Source organism: Ursus americanus, chromosome 23 (assembly GCF_024610735.1).
Source record: "Ursus americanus isolate L20-20 chromosome 23, mUrsAme1.1.p, whole genome shotgun sequence".
Lineage (NCBI taxonomy): Eukaryota > Metazoa > Chordata > Mammalia > Carnivora > Ursidae > Ursus > Ursus americanus.
The window spans coordinates 7,488,399-7,513,324 of record NC_142149.1 but is presented as its reverse complement, the minus strand read 5'-3'; the positions used below and the strand labels follow the sequence as shown (position 1 = coordinate 7,513,324).

Here is a 24,926-nt window from a genome sequence, read left to right as displayed (position 1 = left end):
CCCTGAGGTCTGCCGAGCCTGCTCTAGGGAGGGGCTCTGGAACCATGGCTCTGAACGCCAGCTGCCCCCACCCGGGACCAGCAGCGCTTTGCTATGAAATGCTGTTCGGAGAACAATCCCAAGGCCTGGGAGTGTGTCACAAGCAACCTCCCTGCCACCTCCAACCTCTTGGACGATATCTGTACTGATCTGATTCCAACTAACAAAGCTGCATCCTTAACGACTTAAAAATAAAACCGTAACAAGATGGGCAGCAGCCTCGTGTAGAAGAGATGGGCAAATACGTGATGCTGGGAGGGGGGAGGAAACGGGGTGGCAGGCTCAGGCTGTCTTGGCCACAAGCAGGGTGAGTGGGGGGCTGACGGTGTCACCAGGGCTGGGTCAGACTCCCGGAGCCCGGGGCTGATTTGGGGCAAACAGGACTTGTGTGTGTCCACAGCAGGGTAGGGGACACGCGGGGGCCGCGGTGTGTGTATTCTGGGGGCGTGAGAGGCAGGCGAGGCCAGGCCATCCGTGAAACACCCCCTTGTTCCATGTGGCCGGGCCCCGGAGCCAGCCTGGCGGGGCTGCGGTGGACCTGCTGGGCCCCCCACCTCGGCCTCAAATGGCTCTTTCTTTGCAAAGCTGGCTTTGGCGGGGGATGAGAGTGGGGCCTGCCGGCCTGCGTGCCCCCTCCCTCTGTCCTCCCGGTGAACACACACATCGCCTCTTCCCTCCAGGACGAGACAGAGAGAAGCTTTGTGAGCGGCTCCTGGCCAGCGTGCCCCTCCGATGAACTGGGAATGTTAATAGGGCTGAGGCCAGCCAGACAAGGCACTCCCGGGCTGTAGCCCTCCGAGCTCTCCTGAGCTCCCCAGAGCATAAAACTGCCGGTCACATCGGGAGGGTCAGGTGGGCCCCAGCAGCTGCCCTTGCCCTTGGAAATGGGCAGCCCAGCCCACCCCAGGGAGTGGGGCAGGGGGAGGGGACCTAGGGTAGGACAGAAGTCAGGAAGAAACAGGAGTCGGGGGCACCAGCAGCCGGGACCTTCCCTGGTTGGCTATTCTCAGATGCTGCCCTTTGAGGACGATGTTGGGAGCACGGACTTGTGGGGAGAGTACGAGAACATTGCTCTGTAAGAGGTGTGCGTAAGGACCCAGGGGAGAGGGTGCCATACTCTGCGTGCCCCTTCTTTCCAGAATGGGGAGGAGACAGGTAAGGCATAAGCCATGACGGGGGCAGGGGGACTCCTGGCTCCTGTCACTCAAGTGCGTCTGCCTAGCCTACCTTTGCTGGCCCGCGTGAGAGGCGGCTCTCACGGCCTCAGGCCTGCCCCACCAAGCAGCTGGCTCCAAAGGGCAGTGGGCTGGGTTGCAAAATTGCACAAGGTCTTTGCATTTGGTTGTCCTTGGCAGAGGCCCTGTGTCCTTACTTCCCTGTGACTTTCCCCCCACCGCGCTCTCACACCAGGCCGTGGCCCCACAGCCTGGTTGTGCTGCTTGGGCCCTGCTGACCGTCCCCAGCCCCTGAGCTTGAATGCCATCTCTAGGACAGTGAGACCAAGTGGGCACTGCTCTGTCGCCTTGGCAAGAGTCCTCCACACCCTGGGCGCTGCTGGCCCCCAAACTGCCATCCTCTGTCCCCCACCCTCTACCTGGTATACAGGCCGTTCTTCCGGCAGAAGGAATTCTTGACGGAGAGTCTCCGGTTGTTGAGTTCCAGGGCAGGGAAACTGCTTTCATCCAAGCTCATCATCTCCCCGTGGCCAAGGGCACCAGATTTGACATTGTTCCCTGGGTTGGGGTGCAGGGGGTGGGGACAGGATCCAGTCACTCATGTCATCCCTTTAGACCGCTGGCCTCCCCTACCCCACCTGGCCGGGCTGCCGTCTCTCTCTTGTCACAGGTGAGACCAAACAGGAGAAGGAGATTGTGTGTAGGGGCCCAGGCTGCCCGACCCAGCAGAGCAGGTGCCCTCCCAGGAGAGAGAGAACCCCCAGCCCCCACCTTGCCACGGGGGAGGCAGACCCGTCTAGCGGCAGGGCGCGGTGCCAGCTCACCAGAGTCGGTCTTCTTGGCATACTTCTTGCTCTGCCCTCGGATGATGAGCACAAAGACCAGGAGGAGGATGAAGATGAGGCCGACGAGGGCAATGACCACCAAGAACCACCACTCCTCGTAGAAGGGGTTGGCTTTCTGGGCTGCAACATGAATGGGGGTGTTAGGTCTGGGGTGCTCAGCCGCCCCCTGCCTCCACATCTCCCGCTCCAGCTGGGAGCCTACCACAGACCCTAGGCCAGGTCCGTGCTGTCTCAGTGATGTAGAACGTAAGACAAGGTTGGCAAGGACGGCTGAATCCCCAGTGCCGGCTCTCACCCCTCGGTAAAGGGAGGGCGGCTTTGAGTTCTGAGGTTGCTTCTGGACTCACCAGGAAAGAGTGCGGGGATTGATTAGTGATGTCTGCCAAAGGCACAGGATGGAGAAGTGGCAGTATGCGTGCTATTTTTCCTGTATTCCCCCCCTCCTTGCCACCCACGGCCGGCTACCTTGACGGGCAGGCCCCAGGTTTGTATTGGAAAAGTACCCATCTGGCCTATGGCAGGCCTGGGAGAGTTTCTCCCCAGGGACAGGACTCCATCTTTGTCTGGTAGCAGAGAGAGTGGGGAACCAGGAGGGTGGACGTGAGTGGGTCTTTGGAATGCTTCCTCCAGCCAGGCCTCTCCTTCCTTCAAAGCCCTCAGTACCATGCTTTTCGCATGTAACCACTACTAATCCAGGGGGCTGCCTGACGAGGGGCTGACTCTTCTATCTCCCACAATCTGGTTCTATTAATCTGGACAAGGGAGAACATGTGTGGGAGGAGAGAGGCAGCCAGGTTTCCGAGACTCACCCAGTGGGTTACAGTTTTGAGCTATGTTTCTGCCTTAAGGGAAGGGGAGTTGGTATTGAAAGTTGGTTAGTGATTGGATTTGGGGTCATGGGTTTCGGCATTAGAGTCCTCTGTGAGTCCTCCAAGACGGGCCGATGGACAGGATGAGAGGGAAAAGGGGAGGATGGCAGTCCTATCCCCCCCATCCCCAGACGCTGCTTCATAGGCCGCTGACTCTGTGTTTTGGGGTGGTTTCCATAGAAACGTGTAGTTTACGGCCCGGCTGAATCCCCTGGGTGATGAGCTCATAGAAGGTCTCATCTTGGGCCCACTGATTTGTCCACAAGCCCCACTACGCCCCCTGCCCAGGGCTTCTGGAATCCTTGCAAAGGAACCCCAAAGACCCACAGCCCCCAGCTTCTTCCAGAGCTCAAAGCTGACCCAGGCCCTGGCCCAGAGTTCACTGCTTGGAGAACGGAGAGGGTAATACATTTTGGTCCCCACCCCAATGCGTCTGCTGCTCTGCTGCCCGCCTCTGTCTTCTTTGCCCGCCACCAGCCTCTGCCACAAGGCTTTTCAATGGGGTGCCCTCCCCCCGCCACAGGCAGTACCTGGCACAGACTGGGAGGGGCTGCTGGGGGTACCGAAGCCATAGTCATTGACGGCGATGACCCGGAAGTCATAGCTGACGCCTGGCTTCAGGATGTCCATGCTGAACGTGTAGGAGGTCACCTCCTTGGGGATGTCTTTGATGAGGATGTCCCATAGCCCCTCGTCTGCAAGAGTGTTAAGAGGGAGATGCTCCGTGAGGGGGAGCCCCCTCCCTTCCCACCTGTTACCCCCTGAGCGCCGGGCCTGTTTGCTCTGCCCTGTCAACATGGAATCTCGGCAGACAGTTTTCAGGAGGTGCCTTTTCGGAGTCTCTGACCCTCTGTTCCCTATATTAAAGCACCTGTAAAATATTAAAAAAACGTGTGGTTTGTAGAAAACACAGTTCCAGCCAACCCCATGCCGCCACCCACAGGAGGAGACTCAGCATTTCGGCCGCTGTAGAAGCCAAATCGCCGGCTCTCACACCCGTAGAAAGTGCTGGTCAATGTGACTTCACCAGGCTGCCTCTGACTGTAGCACGCGGGTACACCCTCCTTTCCTTACCTGGGCCCCTCTTTTTCTCATCCCCCTTCCTAGTCAAAGTACACACAGTAGTGGCATCAGATAAAAAAGAAGACCCTTCCTAAAATTGCCACGGGAGGGGCTGGGCTCGCCTGTGAGTGGTGCACTGACGGGGCCCAACCCCAGCGGCCTCCCGGCTGAGCAACACAGATCTGAGCAGCCCAGGCAAGCCTAGAGGGGCCCCATCTGTTCTCCACCCACGTCGTCCCCAACCACCCCACCCTTTCAGCTCCTGACTTTCAAGGCCTGCCCCTTTGTCCACGGCTCTCTGGGTCTCACCCCCTTGGGACCTAATTCATTTCCACCTCATTCAAAAGGAGCGGTGAGCGTGCTACCCTGCACAAGAGAAGGTCAAGCACCTGCTGGGGTCCCGTGATGGGGAGGCTGAGGGGGGCCCTGGCCGGAGGCTCCACGCAGGGCCAGTGGGGCTGGCGTGGCCCTTGGAAGGGCGGTTAGTCCCCCGCCCGGGCCAGGGAAGGGCTGATTTGACAACCAAGGTGTCAAATCACCATTTTCACACGGTCCAGGGGGCCCGAGATCTCAGAAGGACCTCGGTGGGCTGAGCTCCTAGGTCCACCATCCCGTGGCGGACTCTAGGGAGGTCACCTTGAGGCCCCGACGAGCTCCTGCCTCAGCCTCAGCCAGGCACTATTTCTCCTTGTCTGTTCCTGAGCTCCTGCTGGGACCTGGGCTACCCCCCAGCTCCAGCGTGGCCCTTCCAGCCTCTTCCAGGGGCTGACGGATTGTTTCCTTCTCCACACCTGTTACCGATCCACTCATGCCAGGAGCTCTAGCAGAGGCACCTTCACCTGCCTCGTCCCCTCTGAACTGGGGACCAAGACTGTGCCGGTGCCTTCCGAAGCCACCTCTCAGCCCTCCCCATCCAGATCCCGCCAACCGGAAGGCAGCCGTGGGCCCGTCTGCGTCCTGCTGTCCTCACAAAGGCGCGGGGTTCCGGGCTCGGCCTCATCTACCATCTTCCGTCTTCGTTCTGGGCATCTGCCTCTCCCACCCTGTGGCTCTCCCCTGCTGGGCTGTGCGGTCCCTCCGGGGCGAGGACCGTGCCCGATTCGCCTCTGCAGCCCAGCGCCCAGCACTGGGGTCCTCACTGAATGCAAACCTTCTTCCCCGACCTTCTCTGAACATCACATGCTCTGATTTCAGTGCTACGTGCCCCGAGATCCGAGGTCTGGGGTGCAAAGCCATTCTCCTCCCATGGCCCTGAAAGCTCTCATTCACTTTCAATGACAGTCATGGTGACGACGATGATGACGGTGAGGACACTACAGCAATGACTCTCCTTCCTCATCAAGCACTGCGGTTCTAAGGGCTTCACTTTTCACATCCACGGCAGTGGCGGGGAGGAGAACCGTTGTGCCAGTGTTAACAGACGGTAGAGAGAGAGACAGAGAACCCATCCTCCCAAGTCAGGCAGCTCTAAGAGGCAGAGCTGGGGCTTCGGCCTAGAGCTGTCGGGCTCCCCCCAGCACCGAACGCCCGCCGGGTGTCCAGGATGGTGCCCTGTGAGATCCACAGCGGATTCAGAGCCGGCTGGGCGGGCTCGGCCAGGACCCTGCTGCCTGCTGTGCGAGCCACCTGGCTCGGCCTGCACAGAAACAAAGGGTGGGGCCCTGGCAGCGGGGCCAGGCCCGAAGCTGCTGGAATAGCCATGCTGGGGCTCTGGCCTCCAGCCCCAGGAGTCGGCTGATGTGCACGGCGGGTTCCACGGGCCAGAAACCTCGAGTGAGCCCCTCCCCGCCCTGCAGCGCCTGCCAGGTCCCGGTTTGTAGAAAGTGGGCGTGCGTGGCGATGCTATCCGGCAATGCCGGGGGAGCACGGGACAAGAGCAGTCTCATCCTGGAGAGGAGGAGGATGTAGGACCCGGGGGCGCGGAGGCGGGGAGATGTCTCCAGCAGCCCAGGGAGTGGCCCGGCTTCCCCCTTGCTCTCCACCCTCACTGCATCCTCACGGCCCTTGATGTCCCAGCTCTCGGGCACTGCTTCCCGTCCCGACCCTTTAGGGGGTCCTGCCTTGAGCCCACCTGTGTGCACCAAGGCACAGCCCCCAAGCCCACAACACCAGGTCCCATGCTGGGCCTCCCAGGGAAGGCTGGAGAATCAGCAGACCCGGAGTCTGGAGCCAACATTCCGCAGCCTGGCATCCCGGCCGGCCCACTTGGATGGAGAGCAGAGGCATGGGCCCTGGTGGGGAGAAGCACATGGCGCTCTCCTGGCCAACTCACGCATGGCACCGGAGGGCTGGGGAGGGACCATCTGGGGTGGGGGAGAGAGCCAACCCCACATATACCTTCCAGGCACACATTGGATGGGAGCTGCTAGATGAAATAGCTATTTGCCACTGCAATTATTAGCAAAAGATGAGGGCAACGGCGGGGGGGGGGGTGGCTGCTTCCTGGAACAGCTGGCATTAACTCTTTGCTCTTGAGATGATTAGCGCTCAGTTACCGAGATATTAAGTTTGCCATTGGGATGCTTTGGTGCTGTCGTTAGAAGTATTAGCTACTGATATGTCTGACTACCTCCCATTCTGATTATTATTTGCTATTCGTGCTGTTTTCCTTTCTCCAGTTCAACCGGCGAATCACAGGTCTGTGGAATACCAAGCTTCCAGCTCTCGGCCGGCTCGGGCACCTCTGATGCACTGGGAAACCTGGCAGCCGGGAGAGCTGGCCGAGGGCTCCTGCGGGTAAGGGGAGTCAGGAGAAGCAGATGTCACTGGGACGGCGAAGGTGAAACGGGAGCGCTGAGAGCAGCCCCCTGGAGCGACTCCTCCATCGCTGGTCTCCTGGGCTCCGAAAGCTCTTGTGATGCGATTTCAGGCTTGCCCACCCCCCTGGTACAGTTACAGGAACTGCTGAGACCATCGGGGTAGCAAAGGCGGACCTCAAGGAGGCGGCCAGTGTCCCTGGGGACAGTGGCCTCCTGACGAGACACTGGTCAGTGGGGTTTCTTGAAAAACATGGTGTTTCATCAAGGGGGGAGGCAGACTCTTTGCTCCTCTGGTTTCTTGAATGATCTTCCCTCTGAGTTGGTCCTCATCTGGTGCTAAGTGCCATTCCCCAGGGGACCCCGGGGTGTCCCCCACCTAAGGGTGCAATGCTCCATTTCCCACTCGTCCCAGGGCCACCTTCAGCTTCACCTGGAGTGGCACAGGGGCCTTCTCAGGAGGACACAAGGCCGCCAGGTGGAGGGACTCCAGCAGGAGGAGAAGGCGCGACCCAGAACCCGCTCCAGAGGGACGCGCTCAGCCCAGGGCAGCACGTACCTGATGGCCTGGCTTCTATGACGTAGCGGGTGATGGGCCCTTTGCCAGGGTCTCCGCTGGACCAGTGGATGGCGATGGCGGAGCTGTACCGCACGATGATGGGCACTCCAGGCGGCCCGGGGGCACCTGCAAACGGCACACGGTGGGCAAGAGGCCGTATGGCCCCCAGCCCGGCCCCCTGTGCTCTAGCAGGGGCGCTGGGCAGCCAAACCTCCAAGCCCAGCCAGGGTCTCCAGAAACCCTGAGAGCGCCAAGGCCCCAAGAGTGTCTCAGGCTAGACCAACTATGCTCTCTGGGTCACCCTCACCTGCCTCCCTGTTCCAAATTCAAGGCCAGGAGAGGTATATAGGGTAATGCCAGAAAGATCCCTGGAGCAGAGTCAGGAGACCCGAACTCACTAGATGGGTGACTTTAATCAAGTCACGTAGCCCACCGGCGCCTCAGTTTCCCCATCTGTGAGGCCCTTTTGGAATGCAAGGCTTGAAGGGATGTGTCCTGGGGAGACAGTAGAGGTGGGTGTGATGGTGGTGGAGTGGGCCTAGAATAAGTGGGGAGTTGGACTTTGGGGGGCCGAAGGGCTCCCTGACATCTTGTCTCTTGGCCTAGGATGGCAGTGTCCTCCCCGCTTCCTGCCTGAAATGTGCCCACTGCCGCTGAGCCAGGGAGGAGGCTGGGAGCACGGGAGGAAGAAGGAGCGGGCTCTGCTGCTGGCTGACCTGGCAGTACGTGGAGGTGGCGGCCTGTCACGTCAGCCACCTGGACACCAGCCCCAGGAGCCCAAGCAGGGGAGAGCCCGCTTGTGTAGTCAGAGAAGTGAGCCAGGTCTGTCTAAGGAGGGTCCTGAGCCCTCCTCTCTGGGGGTGCCTGTCCCCCAGGCTCTTACTGTCTCCAGAGCCGGGACCCTGTGTGCTGTCTTCTATGTGTCTGTTCCTCACTAGACCCAGAGCCTTGCACCCCCGGAGCTGGGCACAGAGTAGGTGCTCCCTACACATCTGTGGGACGAGGGGAACAAGTTGGTGAGTGGGTGGGGGGTGACCGCTGGGCCGAGTGAGTGCCGAGTGTCTGCTATGGACGCCTAGGGGCAAGGAGCCTGGAGACTCATGGCCAGAGCTTGGCTGCCCACCGCCCGGCCCGTGTCCAGTCCCGACCCGTGACCGCCGAGAGCCTCATCTTCCTTCCTTCCTCAGCGTGCATCCTGCCTACAGCTCAGGGCAAAGGCGGCTGAGGGGTCAGGGGGTGTGGGACCGAGCTGGAGCGGGCTGTGAAGGGTGGGGTGGGGGCACTCTCAGGACCCCGAGTTCTCATTCTGCACAGCACAGAACTCAAGGCTGAGAGCTGTCCTCAACTCCTGAACTAGAAGCTTCCAGCACTTCCAGTGACTGCCTGGCCTGGAGAGAAAAGGATGCATGATGGCACGTCCTTTCCTCACCCACACTCGCCGGGCACAGCTCAGCTCTGTTTCAGAGGGACCCCCACCACCTCCTCTGAACTTCCTGACTGCCCCCTTCCCACGCCGTCCTGGGACACTTCAAGCCTCAGGTTAGAACAGCCTGTCCTCCAGCCTTCTCCTGTCCCCACTGCTCCGCCTCCCTTTGTCCCTGCCAGCTCGCTTCCTGCTTTTGTTTCCCAGGGAAGTTGGCTCAGGTGAAGAGGCGGCACAGGAGGGGCTGGGGGCAGGTGCAGGGCAGAGGGGGGGCGGCTTCCTCCTGCCGCCCTGCAGGCTTTGTCCGCAGGAGCCCAGGAGCCAGCCGGCTTCTCTGCGGAACCAGGGGCGAGGAACAGAAAGTGCCCACGGAGAGAGAGGGCAGGGGGCCAGCCCAGCCCAGCACGGGTGAGCACACCTGCCTGACAGGTGAGAGGCAAGGCCAAGTGGCCTCTTCAGGCCCTGCCCACCCCCCCAAGGCCTAGCTCAGCTGGGCTCTGGCCCATAGTGCAGGGAGCAGGAGGAGGGGAAACAGAGGGAGGAGGCCGAAGAGGAGGAGGAAGGGGAGGAAGAGGGATTTCAGGGAAAGATTGAGATGGGCTGTGTCCTTTCTCAGGGAAGGAGGGAGCAGAGGGTGGGCAGTGGCTCTTGTGTTCAGGAGAGGAGCCCTGCCTGGGTGACAAGGACTTTGGAGAACAAACCATAACCACAGCGGGTGCCTGAAAAACTCCCCCGGCCCAAGGCTGACCTCAGGAAGTGTCATAAACCAGACAGAACCACTCTGCGGTCCCTGGTCCCCCGCGTCTCCCTCCCCTCCCCACTCGGGCCCAGTGCGCAGCCTGGCCTCTCACCACCCTGCTCCTTTCTTCCCTCTGTCACCTCTGTCTAGGGAGGACGTGGCCTGGCAGGTCCCCCTGGCTGTGGCCTGGACGTCCCCCTTCCTCCCCCCAGGGCCCCACCCCTGTATTCTCTCGGGCTGTGGCTCTGCCATGTGTCCCACCAGACCCTGTCCCCCTCACCGCTGCACCTCCAGGATCTAGCAGAGCTCTGGACACCCCCTTCTGATGCAGGGGCTGGACGCAGTGAGTGGAGGGCAGTAGCCCCCTTGTTTGCCCCGTGCTCCCCTACCTTCTCCGGGGCCGGTGGTGACGTTGGCCTCGATCTCTGGCCCATAGGTGAAGGTCTTGGCTCGGAGGCGGAACCGGTAGGTCATCCCCTCGGCCAGGTCCTTCACCTTCAGCCACAGAGGGCTGTTCCCCTTCACGTCCACGGTCACGATCTTACTGACACCTGGGAAGGAAGCACAGCATGTGGGGGGCGGTGGGGGCCGGTGGTGGCTGCGGGGGGGCCTTGATGTCAGGCCACACAGCCGTGTTTCCCGACACACAGTTCTGCAGGCCGTACTCGGGAGAGAGGGCTCCTCGGCTGGAGAAGTCTGAGAAGAGCTATGGTCTATCTGTCCAGGGAGTACACACGGGGTCTTTCAGCCTCAGGTGGGAAACGACCCCCCATCCTGTTTCCTTGAACTGTTGTACCCCAAATGAATTCTACCCCCCCGAATTCCACAGAACTGGAATCCCAAGGATCACCTTTCTGGAAGGGCTTCTGGGGAGACACCACCTGAGTCCGGAGTTGGAGGGGAGACACATGCAGCGAGTCCCTACAGCCAAGGACAGCCTCGGGTCCACCTGCAAGGACTGGGGGCTCTCAGCGGGCCCTCCAACAACTGCACCCCAGATCACGGCAACTAGAGGGGAGGCTGGGATGGTTTTCAGGTTTGTACTTCACGGGTCAAAATCCTCCCGACCGCCCCTCCCCAGGGGTCGGGCCTGGGGGTGCTCTCCCGTGTCCCCCGAGCATGGTGGTGACCCCTGGGAGATGGGCTTTGCAGGTCGCAGCCTGCTGCTGGCCCTCCCCTGCCCCTAGCTTTGGTTTGTCCCTCTACGGAATGAGGGTATCGACAGCATCATGGACAGGAGGTTACGAGCTTAAATAAAAGAGCACCTGGCATGTGCCCAGACTGTCTTATGAATAAGTCAGTATCCAATGACAGAAAAAGGGCTGCTCGAGCGGCCCTTCTGAGGGAAGGAAGTCACCCATGCAGGACCTGGAACAGCGGCGCTGGGGACCCATTCCTTGACATTTCTGAGCAAATCCCTCATCGGGCTGGGCCGTGGTTTTCCCAACAGGAAAGGGGCAGGGGTCGCTGGGTTCTTGTGAGGCCTGTTTGCTGCTGACCTGAACCTGGGGCTGAGGCGTGAACTGGGGGTGCAGACACAGTCACGCCCCGGGCCTGACGGTCCCATCAGCTTGGCCATCGCAGTGCACAGGAGTAGGCGAGGGCATGAAGTTAGCCAGCCGGCCCGACAAGAAGGGAGCACTTCCCCACCAGCAAGCAGGGGGCAAAGCTGAGCAGTGCCCTAGGTCTCCCGAGTCCCACCAAGGTGAGGAGGGAAGGAAGGGAGCCTGTAGGAGATGTGGTGTCCCACAGTGGCTAGGATGCTGTTGGGCCCAGGAAGGGGGGGGCCCTGATGGCCCCTCCTGTGCCTGCCCCCCAAAATTTAGAGTGTCAGCCTTATTCTGGATAGATCTTTGCCTCTCGTGGGGTCAGGAACCCTTTTGAGAATCTGATAAGAGCCTTGGAGCCTCCCCCTGGAAAGCACAAGTTTGGGGGAGTTACTGCACCCCTGTTCCCTTGTGAACCTCCAATCAAGAACCCCGATGTGCAAGTTGCCTTCCTCTCACCCGGAGCCCTGTTCGTCTAGCTATCCTTAGTGCCCCCAGCGGCCCCTGCCCCACCCCTTCCTCCGGGCCCTGGTTGGGGACCCTTGCCCACTCCCAGGCTTCCAGGCCAGGCCGTGCTGACCCTGACCGTGGATGTCAGACGCTTGCCAGCTCTCTGCCCCCACGCCGATGTGAATGAGCCCAGAATGAGCCCAGAAGGCATGGCCATCTACTTAGAGGGGCTGCTGGCTGCCTGGGTCCAGTTCCAGAGCTGGCTCGCAGGTGTTGGCCTGATGGCCTGAGGTCACCTCCTCACGCTCACCTTTCCCTGACTACAGAGCCTGGTCAGAACAGAGGGAGGAGCCTGGGAGAGCTGCGGGGGCCAGCAGTCCTGGGCCAGCCGAGCGAACAATGGCCCTCAGTCTTCCCACCATCACCTGCCTGCCAGCAGCCTGTTCATTCTGCAAAGCAGCACTGTGTTCTGGGACACTGGCGGGGGGCAGGCCAGGAGTTGTGGTCAGGTGCAGGCCCCAGGAAAGGGGCCGTCTCTCCCTCGGACAGGAAGGAGAGGGCAGAGGTCATGGGGACAAGATGCAGGTGGACAGGACAGGCTCTCCTCATCATGGCCTCTGCCTGGCCTACCCAGGGGGCTCCCAGACCTTGAGAGGTGTGAGTGCCTGGCCTTCCTGTTCCTTAGTCTGGCACGGTCTGGCCGCCTAGCTAACTCTGTGCAGTGACCCCAAAGAGAGAAAGGCCCTGGGAGCCGAGCTGGGAGAGCCCCACTCACCGTCCACGGGGGTGCAGGGCTCGTACACCAGCCGGTAACCCTCCAGGACACCGTTGGGGAACTGCGGGGCCTCCCAGGACACGTTCACCGAGGTTGTGGTCAGCTCACTGAACTTGACTGAGCTGGGAGCACTGGGGGCTGCGGGGAGACAGCAAAGGGTTTGTTTTGTCCTCCCGTGGACGTTCAAAGCCCTGCTTGGCCTCCAGGAACCAGCAGGGGCGGTTGGGTCCGGGCCAGGGAAGAGAGAGAGGGGAGGGGGTCATCGGAGGTCATCTGTGCCCCTCCCCTCCCCCACTGACACTGCTAGCACTCTCTTTTCAATACCAGAGTCCAAGAATGGTGAGGAAAAAGAATTATCCTCTCCCTAAAGTTAGAGAACTCCGTTTCTTCCTGCTAAGTGGTCCTGAACCTCCAGGGTTGTGGTGGGGCCAGGAGAGGTCCTGGCTTTGTAGGGCTTATCTTTTGGGGAAGACAGGGCCCGTCTGGGCCTCAGAGAATGAGGCAGGTGGTGAAGAAGAAGATAGCAGAACCTCGGCACTGTGGCCTTTCTCCAGTGAGGGCCACTGGGTTTGTCACGGAGAGACCACGCTGTCAGAAGCAGCCCAAAATAGGGACAATCAAACCATCTGGAAGAGATGCTTTCTTGGCCAGAGAAGTCTGGAACGACCCTGAAAGCATGGGGGCCGTGGGGGACTCTGCTGGGGAGGCCAGAGGGGAAGGGAAGGAAGCACAGAGCTGGCTCCAGGCGGGATGACCAGGCTGTTATTATTGTCCGGGGGCCGCCCCCCCACAGAGCCAAAGCTAATCTGGACCCTGCTTCCGCTCCAGCTCTGGGAGGCAGCCCGAGCCCACAGTCTTTGAAGGAGGGAGGCGAGCTCAGGGGGCCTTTCCTGCCTCCCCTAAGCAAGGGGGACATGGGTCAGAACACTTTGTTCTGCTGCCGGAAGCTTCCAGGCTTCCAGGGGCTCACATCAGACCTATGACACTGACGGAGAGTGGTCTGGACGAGCAGGCAGACAGACCAGACCCTCGGGAGCCAGCGGGAGGAAAAGGGTTTCCCGGAGCCATGGCCTGTCCCCAAAGAGGACAATGCTTAGGAACTGACTCCACGGTCCGGCCCTCTCTTTCAGAGAGAAGGTATTTTACCGGATGGGAAGCACAGGCTGGGAAGGATGCTCCAGGGGGCTCAGGACAAAAGGCTTGTATTCAAATCCATGAGGAGAGAGCTTCTTACAGGCGAAGGAGCTGCCGTGCAGTGAAGATAGCCCAGGACGGGCTCACCTGTCCTGGCCTCCAGCCTCTGCGCCCCCCCCCCCCAACTGATGGGCCAGGGGGGTTGCCTGGGCAGGAAGCATCACTGCCCGGGCCACCCCTGCTCACTGAAATGGGTAACACCTGCCACACCCATCCCAGGGGTTCTGGAAGGAGCTAGCGTATCACTGCCCGAGAAGTGTCTTTGGACACTATATATAGGCCCAGCTCTGCATGTGCAGGCAGCAGGGTTCCGACCATCACCGTCCAGCCTCCTAACTGGCCTCCCTGCCTCCCTCCTCACCCCTCTGTCACTGTGTCTTCTGCCAGGCTGTCAGAGCTAGCTTTTAAAAACATACACCAGGGGCGCCTGGGTGGCACAGCGGTTGAGCGTCTGCCTTCGGCTCAGGGCATGATCCCGGCGTTATGGGATCGAGCCCCACATCAGGCTCCTCCGCTGTGAGCCTGCTTCTTCCTCTCCCACTCCCCCTGCTTGTGTTCCCTCTCTCGCTGGCTGTCTCTATCTCTGTCGAATAAATAAATAAAATCTTAAAAAAAAAAACATACACCGGATCCTGTTGTGCAACTGCTTAAACCCACCAATGACTGCCCCCACACCGAGAACCAATCCCAGACTTTCTTCCAAGGCTCCCCGACCCTCTTGGGCCATTTCCTCCCAAGCCACCCGGCTTTCTGTTCCTTTAATCCCCTCCGGCCTCGAGGCCTTTGCACCTGCTTCTCCCTCTGCCCGGAACCCCTCCTGCAGAGCTTCCCACGCTGGGCTCTTCCCACTCAGGTCTCAGCTGTCAGCCCGCGGGGGCTGCTGCAGGCAGACCTGTCCCAGGCCACGTGTCTGCTCCTGCCCTCGTCCTTCTATTGCTCAGAGTCACCGCCCCCTGAGGCCGTTTCATCTAGGTATGGGTTTATGATCTGTCTCGCTCCCTAGGGCGGGGACCGGGATTGTTGTGTTCCCAGCATCTAGCACAGTGAGGGTCTCTAGAAGATGCTTAGTAAATACTCGTCGAAGGATCAAAGATGGGGCCCCGTGAGAAAGCCAGGTGGGAACAAGGCACGGGAAGAAATGGGCTGGTGGGCTACAAGATGTGGGGGGCACAGGGGACATCTGCGGGCTCTCTCCAAGGCTCTCTGGGGACAGCCTGTCTTCTGAGCCCTCTCATGTCGGCCCCTCTTTTTGGGCTGTGCTCGCCCCCTCTGGAGACCATCTCGTGGGGCCTGGGTGCCCAGCCCAGCATCTCGGCAGCTAAGGTGCCCAGCCCAGCTAAGGTGCTTCCACCACACCCCCCAGCCCGGGAGCACAGCTGCCAGGTGCCCCCCACCCCCTCCCCTGCTGCCCCTCTCCCCCACCTGCTTGCTGGGTCTGGCCCCGGGTGGGGGGGCTCCGAGGCCCATCGCCTGCGGCGTTGAAGGCTGCCACGCTGACCATGTAGGCCGTATAGCCGGTCAGGTTCTTGAGTTTCACGCCGTTCTCGGCCAGGAAAAGCGTCTTCACCCGCTCCGTGAGGTTGCGCCGCTGGGCTTCCCAGAAATAAATCTGTGGGCACAGCCAATTGTGGGAGTGAGGGGGACACGTTTGACTCTCCTCCTGCCCCTGCCAGCCCCAGGGTCATGGAGACACCTTCGTGCATACCGTCCACACACCCTGGACGGGTCACTCAGGAACAGTACTGAAGTATTTAAGAGCTGTTTTAGAGACCCTTCCAGAACCTTCCTTTTCACAGCGACTACTTCAGTCTCTGCCAGACTAAACTCCGGGAGAGCACAGCCGAGGTGCCTGGATGGTTTAGCACAGCACGGGCACATCAGCCCTCGGACTATGGTTACCGGGGGAAGATGCCAATTCTGCGCTTCCGAACCCTGAGCCGGGGAGGGAGGTGCAGGGTGCATAGACTCCGTCACAACCGAGAGGAGAGTGCACAGGGCCCACATCACCTGGGAGCTGGTTAGAGTCAGGCCCGCCCTGCACCTACCGCAAAGCACCTGCCGACTGACAAGGACCTTGACGATTTACCTGCACGCGAGTTCACCTGCAGGCCGGCCTGGGGCTGAACCCCAGCGCACCTTTCACGAGCACGGTGACTTCGCCAGGTGACTCCCCTGAGCCACGGTTTCGTGGGCTGACCAGTGGGGCTAAAGACACCCCACTTTCCAGGACCAAGGTGAGGAGGAGCTAAGGTGGTAAGGAGTGAAGAAGGTTTTAGTCCACCTGCTGCCGATTACTTAGCGTTCAGGAGCGGCAAAGCTCAAAGCTCGGACTCCTTACTAGCGTCAGGCACTCTGAACGGAGGCCCACAGGAAAGCGGCAAGCCTCAGGCTCCCGGGACGATCAGCGAGTATTTGGCGCCACCTGCTGGCCAAGGAGGTTTCTGCGTGCCACAGAAGTCAATTTCTCCATTTGCCTGGAGGAAGCTAATATAAGGGTCCCCACCTGGCACTCAGGACATCTTGTCACCCAGAAATGCTTGCTTTTATCTAACTCCGCCCACTTTTAAAAACAATTCTTCCGACACGAGGAGATACCAGAGAGAGATATGGCTGTTCATTAAGTAACGTTCATAGTGATGGGCACACAACCATGGACGAAGGTCCTGCTGAATTTGGGGTGCAGGGGAAAGGCCAGGGTGAACATCAGCACACAGATGGGACTTGTTGATTGCACATGGAAACAATGCATGTAGAAAGAGTCCCAAGGTGATCTGGGGGCTTCGATGTTCAGGGAATGGGGAGAGGCTGGAAAAGCCAGGGTGAGAGGGGGAACAGCCAGACAGGGAAGCGGAAATAAGAAAGCACTTCTCAGAGGAGGGACAGGTCTGCCGGGTCAAACGCTGGTGCTAAGCCAGATAGGGTGAGGCTTCCATCTGACTTCCACTGAACATAGGAATCACTGAGGGCTAGACAGGAAAGGTTTTCATCGGGGGTGAGAAGCCACTTGGAGCGGGTTCAAGAGACACCAGGAGGACAGGGATTGGAGGTGGTGGGTCCAGAAGACTGGAGGATTTCTGCTGTAAAGGGACCAACTAGAGACATGGCTGCTAGCTGGCAGATTACAAGATGTCGGGAAAAGGCATTCAAAAGAGGAAATATAGTTCAGAATGCTTTTGTGCACTGCCCAGGGGGAGAGAACGATAGTGCAGGACAGAGGGTCAGTGCTGGAGCCGTGTCTTGGATGGAGGGAGGACTGGGGCCCAGGACCCAGGGCAGGGCACCCTGCTTGAACTCAGCACTTGAATTCAGCAGACCTTTGTCACATGACCACAGACTGGCCTTTGCGCACATGGCACCAAGGGCTGAGCACTGACCCCAGCCCCCAAGGGGCACACAGCCGAGTCACAGCGTATGCCAACAGGTAGTCAGGTGTCCACGAGGAGGCACAGTCCGCAGGGGGCTGACGTCCTGGTAGATTGAGCTCCCTTGCGTCTCAATCACCTAGACTCGTGCCTGGCACACGGCCAGTGCTTGACAGAGGCTTGCGAACGAATAAGCACGTCCTGCAGGTGGGAGCAGGTGGAGGAGTGAACCATCACCCCCCTGTAGCTACCATTTCAATCCCCTGCCCTTTGGGCTTCATCAGATCCCACAGGCCAACTTCAGCCTCGGTTAAATCAGGTCCACGGCCACACGCTGCAGCTGACGGCCACTGGAGGGAATTCACACTTCCAGTCTTCACGGTGCTACACCGCCTGGTCCCCTGGCCTTGTGTGCATCTCCTACACCCGGTCTCATCCACTCCTTCCCCACTGCCCTTCCCCTCCTCATTCCGACCTCGGCTCCTTCATCAGAAGCAATCAGATGAGATTTTCTCCACCATCTCCCGGCGGCGTCTATACCTCCTCCTGCCCGCGTCCACACCCTCTGCCTGCCTCCCTCCACCTTGGCTGCACCGCAGGCTCCTCTGTAAGACCTCCTTCCACTCGAGCACGAAATCCCAGCCCCTCTCACCTCCTCCAGGACCTCACCCCCAACGGCTTCCACTCTTCCTAGAATCACCGCATTTCCCCTCTTCCTGGGACCATTAGCAGCAGATTCACTAGCTGTCACTTCTTCTGTCTTAAAACCCCCTGTTGACTGTTTCTAATTTGTTTCCTTTTCCCTTTCGAGCAACACTCCTTAAAAGGGGTATCTGTACTCGCTGCCTCCCCTCGTTCTCTCTCGAATCCCTCCAACCGGCATCCCCAGCCCCCAACCCTTGTCAGAGTCACCTGTGAACTCGACGGGCTAATGAAATAATCCAGGGCTCAGCAAGCTTTCTGTAAAGGGGCAGGTAATGAATATCTCAGGTTTTGCAGGCCACACATCTCTGTGGTAACTCAAAAGCAGCCACAGGCAATTTATAAACAGATGAGTGTGGCTGTGTTTCAATAAAACTTTATTTACAAAAACAAGTGGGGGGCCAGATTGAGCCCTGGGGCTGTAGTCTGACAATCTCTGCACAGTTGCTTCCTAGAGTTCATTTTGCTTGAGCTCTCAGTAGTATTTGGTGCATCAGAGTCCTCCCTTCTCCGGGAAGCACATTCTTTATGTAGGTTCTGAGATTTCAGTCCCTTCTTTTGGTCCTAGATCTCAGTGTTCAGTCTTCTTGTGTCTTCTGTGTATATGTGTCTAATCTCCAGGCTTTCATCTATATACTGAGGACTCCACAGTTCACATCTCCAGCTCAGACTCTCTCTCTTGAACTCCAGACACGTAAACCCAGCTCCATTTGGTGTCTCCCCCTGGGAGTCCAACAGACGTGTGGAGCTGACTCCACAAGCCCCCTCCTTCCACCCTCTTTTGTCTTTTCCTGTTCTGTGTCTGGAAGCTCCATCATCCAATTGCTTATAAATTCTTGTTGCCTCTCCTCTCTCCCACCCCACATTCAGGTCAGCAAATTCTACCAGCTCCATCGCTCAAATTGAGCCAGAAAGCAAACACTTCTCACTGCCACTACTGCCTGGCCTAAGCCACCACCACCACGCTTCACCCAGATAATTCAGTCCCCTTTGGGGTTTCTGCTTTCCACATTTCAGACTGCTCTCAGCACAGCAGCCAGTGCAGTCCTTTAAAAACCCAAGTCACCTGTGGCCCTCCTTTGCCCCCAACCCTCCACGGCTGTCCTCTCATTTTGAGTGACAGCCAAAGCCCTTGAGGGCCCTGGGTGATGTAGGCCAGGTCGCTGCTTGGACCTGTCTCCCATCGTGCTGCCCTGCACACACTCTGGGACGCATGGGGCTTTTTGCTGAGCTTTGTAAACACCAAGCACCCACCAACCCCAGGACCTTTGCTCTTCCTTCCCTTTTTCTGGAATGTTCTTCTCCCAGAAGAACATGTGATTCTCACCCTGTTCTTCATTTTTGCTCAAGTGTCTGCTTCCCATTAAAATCCTTCCCTAACAACCCTATTTAAAATTCAAACATACCCCCGGCTCACTTTCTCTATGCCCTTCGTCGGCTTCCTCTGCCACCCTCTGGAGGGGGTACTTGTTTTGCCCACTGTTGGTCTTCTTCCTCTAAAATTTAAGCTCATGTTGCCTCTCGATTCACTGCTTTACTCCCAGACTGAGAAACACTGCTGGGCACAAAATAACAGCTCCATAAACACGCGTCCCCGAAAGACTGTAGCTGCATGGGCGTGCCCGCCCGTGCACACGTCCCAGCTCGGTCTGACCCACACCCAGCTCCTTGGACTGTGCTCACTGGCTGGTGACGTCCGCCCATCGTTAATGTCCGTGCTAATTACCGTGGAGGTTAATGCACGTCTGGCATGCAGCCACCCCGTGTCCCCAGCTCCATGTTTTCCAAGCACGCAGACATCTGCCGTGTGACACACGCGGTCCGTGTGTCCGCGCGTTTCCCGGGGCTGCACGTTCGCCGGATGCTTCCACATCTGGACAGTCGGGGGGCTACCAGACTGTGGCAGGCTGCACCCCGGCTCCTCCTCCTTCCCATGGGAGGCCTATGCGAGGGGTGCGAGATTTAGCTTTTCCCAGCTGGCACTTCTGGGCAGGCCTGCAGGGTGTCACCCACCTTTACGCTTCCCTGGCAAGACGCCTTTCCTCTGCTCTCCTGCCTCCTTCACCCCAGGCAGAAAGAGACTCCTGTGTGGGTTTCTGTCTTCAACCAGGGCCACCTATTTTACCAAGCTTTGTGACCCGGGCAAGCCCCTGGCCCTTGTGGGAACTCGGCTTCTGCCTGTGGGATGAGGGGGCTGAGCCGGGTAAGCCACGAGGCCCCGCGGGGGTCTCGCACTCCCCACCCCATCATTGCGCTGGGCTCCTCTCTGGAATAACAACCCCCCACCAGGAATCAGAGTGGCGCTGGGTACTGGCATAGGAGGCAGGCATCGGACACGCCAATGGCTCTGGCCCAGGAGACGCATTATTATTATTTTGTCCACTACCTCCTCTGGCAGTTGCGCTCAGTGCCCCCCACCCCCTGCCCTGCACAGGGTCGGGGCTGGCAGACCTGGCGTCCGACCATCTGCTACCTGCTTTTTCTGTGATCTTGCTGGACAACCTAAACTGGGTCTCGGTTTCCACATCTGTACAATGGGTGCGAATGTTTATAATCTGCCTGCTTCACACAGCATTCAAGAGGATGAAGGAGGTCTAAAGGGTTCTGAGAACACTGGAGAGGAACTGAATTCTGTTATAACACGGGACATTGTCTAGGACCAGGAAATAATTTTAAACAGAGATTTCCATGTCCTTAGCCGGGGGTCTTTGCTGCTTGGCCAAATCAATATTGTAATTAGGGTTGGCCGAGTGACCACTTCGAGGGGTCTTTTGCTGGCACTGGGAGTTGGGGACTGGGGTGGGGGGTGCGGCCTGAAGCAAGGCCCGAGCTTCTTGTATCTGAGCTCAGCCTGGCTAGGATGCTGGAGAGGATGGGTGCCGTTCTGCAGTGCTGCACAATATTCCAGTGGATTGGGTGCAAGCAGCCGAGGGAGCAGGTGTCGACCTGCCGACCTCTCCTTCCCACCCCCAAGCTGGCCCTTTGCCCCCGGACCCTCTTCTCTGCCGGAGCTCCCCGTACCTTATAGCCCTGGATGTCTCCATTCTGGCTCTCCAGCGGTGGCGGCTCCCATGTCACGTCCAGCTGTGTGGCCGTGGCGCCGTGGACAGCCACGTTACGGGGCGCCGCCGTGGGCACTGGAGGGTGTGAGAGGTCGTGAGTGAGGGGCACAAGTGGGCTTTAGGGAGGAGGCGGGTAGGTTGGGGCCCCCGAATCCCGTATGTCCTCTGGCTGGACTTCCGGGCTGGGAAAGGCTGGGGCTGGAAGGGCAGGCGGGCTCACCTGCTTCCCCGACGAAGACTTCCTCGGGGGGGCTCAAGGGCCCCTCCCCCACGGCGTTGTACACACTCATCCGTATCTCATACCGCCGGTGTTTGTTCAGATCTGTGGGGGGGGGGGGCACAGAGAGGTCACTGCCCCGCAGGGGACAGAGTCAGCATGGAGGGCGGAGGCTGTGATGATGTGGTTCTAGTTCCTGCCTGAAGGTTCGGGAAAGAAGAGGTAAGGAGTAGGGTGGCCGGGGGATGTTCTGTCTCCTCCCTGGGAATCGGGACACAGGACACCTACCCGGACAAGGCTGAGCTTACTAGACACTTGGAGACTGAAAGAGACACTATTAATATTAATGCAGGGACAACTAGTGTGAACCAATACTGTTCTCCTGGGCACACCGGGTCATGGGTCACCCTTTCGGGCCTGTCCCGGGCACACTGGGTCACGGGTCACCACGTCCCCAGCACGGCAGATGCCTGAAGTTCTCAGCTGCCCAGGCCCCATCAAGGAGCTCTTCACACAGGGAGCTCAGCCCTCAGGGAAGGGGCTTATTGGATGTGAATTCTGGGCTAAGAAACGCCATGTTTTTGCCAAGTTTGGGGGTCCTGGGTGGAGATGCCTGGATGGAAGCTGGGGGACAAGGGCAGTTGAAAGAAAATGGGCCCCAAAACCCTGGATGGGAGTTGCCAGCCATCCCCGGTTGGTGAGGGAGGCTAGAAGGTTCTCCAACCGCTCTCCCTGGGCATCCTGCCCTTCTCCCCCTTCCTCGGTGGCAGGGGGAGTTCTGCCTTTCACCTGGAATGGGGTGGGGGAGTCACCCTAACTTAACCAGCCGCACAGCCCATGTGGGCCACTGGCTGGTGAAGGAAGGGGAAGGACGACACAGTCTCACACTTAGTGTTGAACAGAGAATGGGGCCCCTCTGCCCAAGCTCTGAGCCTTAGGGAGAACCACAGACTTTAGAAGGAGAGCGAGACTTGGACCAGCACCCATCAGGAACCTTCCCAGGTCCCTGGGGGGACGGTGGGGGTTCTGCTCACTCTGGAGGTTGGGGGTGGGAGTCGGTCTGGCATACAGAGTTGTGCGGAAAAGTGCCTCCGACAGGACGAGGTGTGGGGCACTGCCGTGGATGCCTGCCCTTCCAGGCAGCAGACCCCGAGCTCCTCCCACAGACCTCCTGTCCCCCCGCCGAAGCCACCCCACGGAGCACGAGACCGAGCTACTCCCTCTTCCATTCTGTACCCGATAGACGCACACTTCCCTGGTCACCCTCTACGTTTCTGTGTGTTTCCAGAAAGTCACCTGTGCTTTGGGCGATCCCATTCTTCAAGCGGCCTGAGGCGCGCCCACCATTCAACCTGGGCTCGGGTGGCCTCAGAGGCCCACGCTCCCCACCCCTGTGGAAGGCCTGGGCCCGATTCGGGAGCCGCCATGCAGGGAGACTTACTGTCCAGCTCGTACTGCGTGAGGCTGGGCCGGCTCAGGTTCCGCATGGAGTACAAGGCTACGGGGCGGGAGGCCGAGGGGGCCAGAGGGAGACAGCACACAGAGGAAGTTAGTACACACACCCTGCTCCGCAAAGACCCCAGGACAGGGGCGGGACCTAGCAGCACACATGCAGACAGAAGGGGGGTCCAGGTGCCTGACGGTGAGTTAGGGGTCCCGGGCAGGAGCGAGAGAGGGTGCACACGAGGCCGGGGGGACACAGGGCACTGCGAGCCCCTGGAGCCCAGCACCCCTGAGGGCAGCTCTGGGGGACCCTTGGTCCCCAGTTGCTCCCTTGTCTGCGGTGGGACTTCGAGAGAACCATCCCGAAACCGTGGGGGTGTTAATTTTCTCCTCTGAACCAGAAACCCTTCTACTGCCAGGAAATAGGACTGCATTATCCACAGGCATATACAATCACAACCACAAGCGCAGGTCTGCCAAGAAATAAGAAAAGAGTGCAAGCTGCTGATCAGCGACATCTGAGTTTTTCTACGAATATTCCTTTGCTTTATGTTTATTCATTTTGTTGTCTGCTAATACTCATCAGAAGCAAAGGCACAAAAGTTTTCAGAGAATTATGGGAGAGCACCTTGCATGCTCATCGTCTCCCACCCGCCCGGGGACCCCAATCCCCTGGAGTTCCTCTCTCCTGCCTACTCCCCCGCCCCCCCCCCCCCCCCCCGTGAACTGATCACGGAGCCCATGGCCTCTCCCATCCTGGCCCTCAAGTCCATCCCGAGCCGCCGCCTTGGCCCCAGCTGCCTGCTGTCTCTCGGTGACCGCAGAAGCCTCTCACTGGCACCCCTGCCTCTGGTCCTCCACAGCCAGTCATCAGCCTCCTGCCCCAAAGGGCAAGCACGTCATTCCCCTGACTGTGACTCTCCCTGGGATTCCCGCCAGGCTCCTGGCTCTTTCCTGGGAAGGAGGATTCCCACCAGGCTCTTTACGGGCTCAGAGGCAGGCCGGGTTCCGAGGACCCCAGGACAGACCAGTGACCTCCAACCAGCCAGTCACTGGGGTGAGCGGACTTGGCTCCTGGTCCTTTCCACCTCAGGCCCTTTGCTGGGCTTTCCCTTTAGCTTTGGATGGGTTGACCCAGGATCATCCGTCAGGGTCAGCGCCAAGGCCACCTTCAGGGAGGCCGCCTTCCCTGACCCGACACTGGCTCCCCTGGAAAAGGCCTCCGAGGCCGTCATGCCAACCGTCTTAGACATTTATTCTGAGTTACTTCTTGAGCACCGGCTCCTCCTTGAGCCCGTAAGCTCCGCGAGAGCAGGGGCCGTCTATCTTGTTCACTGGTGTGCCCCCAGTGTCCGAGAGCATGCAGAAGGTGCTCAATAAACACCCAGTGACTGAACGGGATGGGGGTGGTGGGGAGAGGCGCGCTCAGGAGAGGGCAGCGGGTTTCAGGTCAGGGTGGCTCCAGGAAGCTGAGAGCTTCAGGGCAGGGAGAGTGTGCCCGCCCCATTGTCCCCTGACCCCTGCGGATGCGGATGCCACTCACAGGTAAGCTCGGCCCACTTGGCCCCCGGGTTGTTGATGCCACGCAGCGTGAAGCCCCTCAGCCCCTCATAGAGCAGCTCCCGGTACCGGATCCGGAAGCCCAGGAGGATGCCGTTGATCTTGTCCTCTGCCGGTGGCTGCAGGGAAGGGAGCGGAGAATGGGGAGGGGCAGGAAACACCGAGGCTCACCCGCTTCCACTCTGCCCCCCTCCCATCCTGCTGCCTGTGACCACAGGGCAGAGCCTGAGCCCCCCCCCCCCCGGGAAAAGAAATCAAAATGACCCTGAGCATTTTTAATTTAAGAAGCATTTCTCATGAGGTTATTTCATTTCTGCAATATTCCCTGTGGGGCAGGGAAGGACTGGAATCTCCCTGTCATTCCCGTTCCCAGAACAGCAAGGTGAGGCTCAGAGAGGGTAAGGAATTTGCCCAAGGGCACACAGCATCTTTGGGCTCTGCTCCTAGACCGGTCCTTGCCCAGGGGCACCCTCCCACAGCAGCAGCCTCCCTGGGTCTAGCGACCCCGCCACCTCCCACCTGACCCGCGTCTCCTGGGCTTCCTGCGAGGCCGCTCCCTGAGCTGGGATGCGCGGACCCTGCTCTGCCTTTTATTGTTTTCTCTTCACTTTCTGCTCCCATCCACAGAACAGGCTTTAGGAGAAGCTGGAAACTACTTTTTAGGATACCTCTTTTTAAAATCCCGCTGAAGTGGTTCAGCCTTTTATTAGCTCCTGCACTGTCTCCCTGACTGCAGCTGGTGCCTCCCGGCCCCCTTCCCCAGGATGGCCCGGGGCTCTGCTGGCCTGGTCCTGGCTTCTGGCTGCACAAGGTCATTTTCATTCAAGGGAGTGTCCTGTTGCAGTGAGGCCTCGGGCTGGGGAGGGGCTGCGGCCTCTTCTTGTTTCTTCCTCAAGGGGTTTCCCATCCAGGGGGACACTGCCAGTGGACAAAGGCCTGCCCCTCTCATTCCAAAAAGCAGAGACCAGGGTTTGCTGCTTTGGGGCCCCTGTGGGTGACCTGCCGAGTCCAGAGGCTGGACTTGGGAGCATACAGGAGGGTCCCACAGGCAGAGACTGGCAGCCTGGTCTCAGATATGTCTGGTGGTCTTCCTCAGACCATGGCAGGACAACAGTGCCCACCAAGGGACGCCTGGGTGGCTCAGCTG

The 24,926-nt window shown here is 59.4% G+C and overlaps 1 protein-coding gene across 3 annotated transcripts in view; it reads right to left on the bottom strand.

Moving 5' to 3' along the window:
- The window catches only part of SDK2 (sidekick cell adhesion molecule 2), a 258,779-nt gene that overhangs the window by 14,850 nt on the left and 219,003 nt on the right, over positions 1 to 24,926 (bottom strand). Inside the window, exons 33-44 of one of the 3 annotated variants that reach the window (XM_087854152.1) lie at positions 23,763 to 23,898; positions 22,218 to 22,274; positions 20,780 to 20,881; positions 20,519 to 20,634; positions 19,224 to 19,439; positions 14,856 to 15,042; positions 12,240 to 12,377; positions 9,857 to 10,018; positions 7,306 to 7,431; positions 3,459 to 3,623; positions 2,039 to 2,179; positions 1,634 to 1,772 (exon numbers count right to left, since the gene is read on the bottom strand). In XM_087854152.1, coding sequence (XP_087710278.1) covers positions 1,634 to 1,772; positions 2,039 to 2,179; positions 3,459 to 3,623; positions 7,306 to 7,431; positions 9,857 to 10,018; positions 12,240 to 12,377; positions 14,856 to 15,042; positions 19,224 to 19,439; positions 20,519 to 20,634; positions 20,780 to 20,881; positions 22,218 to 22,274; positions 23,763 to 23,898 — 1,685 coding nt within the window. The remainder of the gene's footprint in view (positions 1 to 1,633; positions 1,773 to 2,038; positions 2,180 to 3,458; positions 3,624 to 7,305; positions 7,432 to 9,856; positions 10,019 to 12,239; positions 12,378 to 14,855; positions 15,043 to 19,223; positions 19,440 to 20,518; positions 20,635 to 20,779; positions 20,882 to 22,217; positions 22,275 to 23,762; positions 23,899 to 24,926) is intronic. The other 2 variants (XM_087854153.1, XM_045814625.2) reach the window with 2 other exon arrangements.